Source organism: Mus caroli, chromosome 12, assembly GCF_900094665.2.
Source record: "Mus caroli chromosome 12, CAROLI_EIJ_v1.1, whole genome shotgun sequence".
NCBI lineage: Eukaryota > Metazoa > Chordata > Mammalia > Rodentia > Muridae > Mus > Mus caroli.
The window spans coordinates 78,388,261-78,394,180 of record NC_034581.1 but is presented as its reverse complement, the minus strand read 5'-3'; the positions used below and the strand labels follow the sequence as shown (position 1 = coordinate 78,394,180).

At 48.3% G+C, this 5,920-nt stretch overlaps 1 protein-coding gene across 5 annotated transcripts in view; it reads right to left on the bottom strand.

Moving 5' to 3' along the window:
• The window catches only part of LOC110307148 (acyl-coenzyme A thioesterase 1), a 23,322-nt gene extending 20,591 nt beyond the window's left edge, over positions 1-2,731 (bottom strand). For all 5 annotated transcript variants that reach the window (XR_003838363.1, XM_029484325.1, XM_029484326.1 and 2 more), the window contains exon 1: positions 2,275-2,731. Coding sequence is in view for 4 of the 5 variants with exons in the window: in XM_029484325.1 (XP_029340185.1) it covers positions 2,275-2,731 (457 nt within the window). In the remaining variant the exon portion in view is untranslated. The remainder of the gene's footprint in view (positions 1-2,274) is intronic.
• Between the last annotated feature and the right edge of the window lie 3,189 nt (positions 2,732-5,920).

Sequence of the window (5,920 nt, the reverse complement as noted above, 5' to 3'; positions counted from 1 at the left end):
TTACCCACTGAGCCATCTCACCAGCCCCAGACCTTTTCTTATAACCATTTCCACCTTGGTGTGTGTGTGTGTGTGTATGTGTGTGTGTGTGTGTGTGTGTGTGTGTGTGTGTGTGTGTTTGGTGGGGGCGTGGGGGAGAGTGGGAAGCACTTCCCCTGCTAGTCTGGTAGTTGTACCTGGAGGTCAATCTGTGTTTGGTCTAAAACACAAATCTCAGTGGTTGTGATTGGAGCTAAGAGGCTCGGTTGTAACTGATAAATGAACTTTAACTATGTAAACAGGTTACTCAGCAAGTCCTCCAGGAGACAGTTTTTTTTTTAATGCTCCCCCACCCCACCCCCAGCACAGCAACATTAGGCAAAGGCATCTCTTGAATGTTCTTTTCTCGCCTGCTCTCTATGTAGGCTAAGCTGGTAACAAAGACAACAGGGAGCAGAGAGGCAGAAAAGGCAGAGCCGCAGCTTTGACAGCAGAGCACTTAGCAGACCAAGCCCTGAAGCCGCTAAGGTAGGCTGCCGCTCTCGCCCCTCAGCAGTCCTGTGACATGGTGTGTGCCCAGCACCTGGCACCCAGTTCCTGAATGGATATCTCAGCTTCCAAGCAGCTGGCACAGTGTCAGCCTGCAACTCCTCCTCTGAGCATAGCCCTGGCAAAGGGCAGGCTTCCCAGGTTGTCATGGCAACAGTCACTTGGTTGTGAAAGGGTTCAGGCAACTGGATGAAGAAGCAACCAAATGATTTAAGCACAGCCAGGGAAAGAAGAATAGTGGAAATAAGGAGATGGCAAGAGAGAGTAGTGAGTCGAGGCTAAGGAAGACTGAAAGCTGGAAGCTCTGGAGTGCTGGTCACCAGAAGACACCAGACAGCTGCCAGTTCTATCGAGGGTCTTAGACTTAAGGATATAACATTGGCCAGAAGTGAAGGGACCTGATGCCCAAGACCTTCCAGACAGTGACACTAGAAGATGCCACCAATTGCTGCATTTACCCACTGCTGTGGCTCTCTGCTGGTAAACACTAGAGGAATGACCAGCCATTGCAGAGCTTGCTTCCCTGTGATCTCAGCTTAGGTTGAGCAAAAGATTCAGGCAGCTGTGGGTCAATTACTCCGACTTCTAGAGATTCGACTCTATTTATTCATAGCTCCAATACTGGGGGCATTTGGACTATTTTTAAGCAATGTACTTTCTGGGGCAGACATGTCACAAAAGGGCAGAATTACATATTCATCTACCTAGCTAAAAACTTAATTGCTTCCCAGAGTAACTGAAAGAACACTTCCACTCTCTCTAGCTGTGTATTGAGTGACATTTCCTCCAAGCAAAATTGACATTAATTGGAAATGGCGGGCTTTGAAAGTTTGTCACTCTTGAAGCTACACAATATATCCTATAGTTTAGGGTTTTTGTTTTGTTTTGTTTGTTTTTGTTTTTTTGAGACAGGGTTTCTCTGTGTAGCCCTGGCTGTCCTGGAACTCACTTTGTAGACCAGGCTGGCCTTGAACTCAGAAATCTGCCTGCCCCTGTCTCCCGAGTGCTGGGATTAAAGGCGTGCGCCACCACTGCCTAGCTCTGTAGTTTAGTTTTGCATGTTGCTTTTGCACTTATCTTTGGTTATTAAAGAGGCAAAACAACAATCTCCTATTGCTGGTCTACAGGAAAGGCCTCCCTCCTAGTCTATGTAAGTCTCAGAGCGCAATGGAAAGAAAAACTTCAGAAGGAAGAAACGACCCTTGTTTTGAAAAGGGGTTTTGCTGTGTTGACCAGACTGGCTTGGAGCTCCGAAGTCAAGGCAGCCTGTCCCAACCTTCTGTACAGCTCAAAATGGATTAACATTTAAAAGAATATTTAAAGATGGCTATTGATTTGGAGATAGGGTGTTTTGTTTGTTTGTTTTTAGTGTAGTCCTGTTTGTCCCAGAACACACTCTGTAGCTGGCCTGGAACTCAGAGATCCCAGTAACTCTGCCTCCCCCAGTGCTGGGTTCAAAGGTGTCCGTCCACCAACCACACCGGGTGTTATGTATAACTGCTAGTTTTCATTTTATTGTTACAAGGGTCTTGTCACTTTCCTTAAAACTCACTAGTGGCATTAGTCTTGTAACTTAGCAGCGGAATTGAAGGACCAGCTTCAGGCAAACAGCATCACCATAACAGGTTTCTTCTGGTCCAGTCCTGTCTCCTTCCCACCGAGTCCTAGATCATTTGGAGCTACCCTTTTCTTCACTTAAAACCACAGGGGAACTTTGAGCAAAGGGAAATGTGGAGGGCTGCTCACCTGGGGGCAGGAAGAGCGTGGCGCGCACCCGGCCCTCGCGCACGGGCACGCGCCGCACCCCGGGAGCCATGAAGTGACGCTCGTGCACCGCCCGCGCCAGCCGCTGCCCGCCGTCGGGCTCGTGTCCGTCCAGCACCTCCAGCTCCACCACGAAGGGCGTCTGCACGTCGCGCTTGACCAATCGCCAAAAAGGCCGATCGGGCTCCATGGCCCAGAGCAGCCCCATGGGCTCGAGCCCCGAGAAGCTGCCGCCCAGCGCGGGCGCGCGCGCCAGGTCCAGCTCGCCGCCAGCGTCGGCGCGGTAGCGCGCGTGGGCTCGGAAGAGCGCGCCCTTCTCGTCGCGCAAGGCAGAGCGCAGTGTGACGGGCTGCTCCGGGGCCAGGCCGCGCACGGCGATGCTCAGCGGCTCATCCCAGCAGCTGCGGCCCGCGGGCTCCACGCTCAGCGTCGCCTCCATCTCCAGCTGGACTGGTAGAGGAGGGTGGCCTGGGCTCCTGGAGTAGTTAGTAGTCGCGGGCGGGACCACTCGCTGCAGTCCCATTGGTTGGCCTCAGACAGACACCTCCTAAGAGTTGTGAGACTTCTTTGTGCAAATCCTGGTTTCCCAATTGAAAGGAAGAATGTTTGCTAAGAACAAAGACCCTGCTGGAGAATCCACAAAGTGTCTAAATCAAAGCACAATGACAGCCAAAGCTGAAAAGAATAGAAGCTACAGTTCCTCGTGCAATTCAGATGGTTCCCAAGAGACACACTTGGCCCGGTTCCCTCTTAGCCCTCAGTCTTTGACCAAGAATTTCCCTCGAATTCTTGGTCTCTATCTCTCTTTCCAGGACGGCTTAGTGTTTACGGAATCTAAAGAGCTGGGTGCAGTTTGACTGTGCTTCTGGGATATTGAGGACTTTTACAAAAGCACACAATTTTCTGGTGTTTCCCTTATCTGAAAGGCCTGCTGGGGCTATTAAAAAAGAAAAGGATGTACAGCTGGTAATCTGGTCTTCACTTGAGGGAGGAGTGTTCGGTCCTCTCCCGTCCCGCCCGCCCCCCCACCCCCCATCCCTTAACCCCCTAGCTCACACATCTAACTGCTGTCCTAGTCAGTTTGGATTTCTAACACCGGGGGTCTGCAGATCTGAGTTCTAACCTGAAGTAAGTGGTCCACGAAAACTGGGTGACAGGAGTCTCTTCACAAAGGGACTACATGTTTGTTTGTTTGTTCGTTTGTTCTGGTTTTGGTTTTTCTTTTACATAGGTGCAGGAAGATTATGAACAAAAAGAAACACCAACAGTATTTGTTGCAGAACTGTGTCCTTCGACCTGAAGGGAAGAGGGCTTCCAGACAGGAACTGCAGCTTTGTGAACCAGAGACAAGTGTAGAGTGCAGGCGTTAAGTTGACTGAATACCCTTAATTAATTACACTCTTTAATTTCACTCTTTGTTTGGTTTGTTTTTAGTGGTGTCTTGCCAGTCAGTGCCCAGCTCTGCAGGTTCAGGTTTTAGTGACCTTTCTCCCCATTCCTGTGAATGAAGCAACTGCTACTGGGTATTTGGAGTACCTGTTTCTAAGAAACAGTAGCCTCTCAATCTGGGACCACTGAGCTTGAAAAAACAACGCTCCTGCCTCCCCAACCCCCAACACAGAAATTGAAATGTGCAGGCAGAATGCAGAAAAGCGAGTTCTCTGCCCCTCCCATGATGCCCCAGATGGTGTGAGGAGACATACAGATGACTCTCTAGTGTGTGAGGGAAAAGGACCCAAGGCGATGGCCTGGGATTGGCTACTGAACGCAAGTTCACACTTCGAGGCTCTAATCCTAAAGGCTGGAACATGTAGTTACTTCTCAGGCCCCGTGTCAAGAATACAGTATCTATAAGGAAGTCAGTTGCCACTGAAGATTCTCCATGCCCATGAGAGGTCAGTAAAACTATAGAAATTCCAGTGTTGTTCACTGACTAGAAGTAGGCTGAGCCCAATACCCAGATATATGACCTGTCTCCAGGATTAAACTGAAGCACTGTTTTCTGTCCCCTTTCGGGTAAGGATGTCATGGAAAGATAAAATCCTTTCCCTGATCTAGCACTTAATTTCTGGCTACCCCAAATTAAGGACATTCACTACCTACAGATTTTTTTTACCCGTGAAGTCCCCTGAATTTATCCAAGATTAATGACACTGGCTTTCAGTTCTGAGTTCAGTATGGAAATGTTGAAGTATAAAATTTGTGACATCTGGGTCACCTCATCTCCACACTGAACTGTGGTTAAGACACTTGGTTATCTCTCCCTTGGCCAGGTATGATAAATGTGAGGACAATTGGAATTAATATCTATCTCTCTTATCTCTCTCATTTAACTGGGTCTGCCAAGTTGAGCATGCAAACCCAACCTTAGACTCTAGATTCTCCAAACCCCCACTCCCCACATACTGAGATTACAGGGCTATACCACCATAGCTGGCATTATAGGGCTATACCACCATAACTGGCATTATAGGGCTATACCACCATTGCTGGCATTATAGGGCTATACCACCATAGCTGGCATTATAGAGCTATACCACCATAGCTGGCAGAGGGTTGAAATTTCTTGAGACTAAATGTTAGGGTAAATCACTGCCTGCCAAGTGAGAAAACCTGCTGTTGTAGAAATATGGAGACCAGACTGGGCGCTCCAGCGGTAACTGAAGAGGTTAGGTTGAAACCTGTGGTCCTAACCACAGGTTAGGAATCTTGTCTTTGGACAAGCGTCTGCATTAGGCCCTGCTCCATCGGCCTGTGTGTCTGTTTACATGTCAGTACCATACGATTTTGTTACCGTGACTCCATAATAGGTCTATTTAAAGTAAATTTATTTGGTGTGTTTGAATGACTTTGGTTTGTTTGTTTGGCTGGCTGGCCGGCTGGCTGGCTGGCTGGTTTTTCATGCTTGTGGGTGTTTTGCCACCACAGGCATGCATGGTGCCCAAGGAGGCCAGAAGAAGAAGGTATCGGGGCATCCATAACTAGAGTTACAGATGATTACGAGCTGCCCTGTGGGTGCTGGCAATTGAACCCAGATCCTCTGGAAGAGCCTCTGGTACTTTTCACCCCTGAGCCATCTCTTCCGTCCCTCCATGATACGTCTTATATACTGCATTGTGTTGCTGCCAAGATTTCTCTTAGTTTACGATTGCTTCGGTTATTTGGAACCTTTTGTGCTCTTAAGGATTTTTTTTTTCCTAGTCTAATTGCTGGGAACAAGCAAGTGAAACTTATTCTAAGTACTAACATTTTTTTTCAGACTCCACTTAATCGAAGGGAGAAACTAAATTCAAAGTCTCAGGCCCCAGAGGAACTGGAGACTTTTCTATCCCTCACGGGCTTTTGTTGTAAATAGTTGTCTGAGTTCAGACATCACAGCGACAACATCTTGCTGGCGAAGTCAAACAAGTTCATGTTCCCAGGCTTAGGAAGGAACACTTATCCCACTTCCCCAAGTTTGTTTGTTTGTTTTTAATTGTCAGTTAACTGGTAAAGACTATAGAAATTGCTGTTAATCCCAGCACTTGGGAGGCAGAGGCAGGTGGATTTCTGCGTTCGAGGCCAGCCTGGTCTACAAAGTGAGTTCCAGGACAGCCAGGGCTACACAGAGAAACCCTGTCTCGAAAAA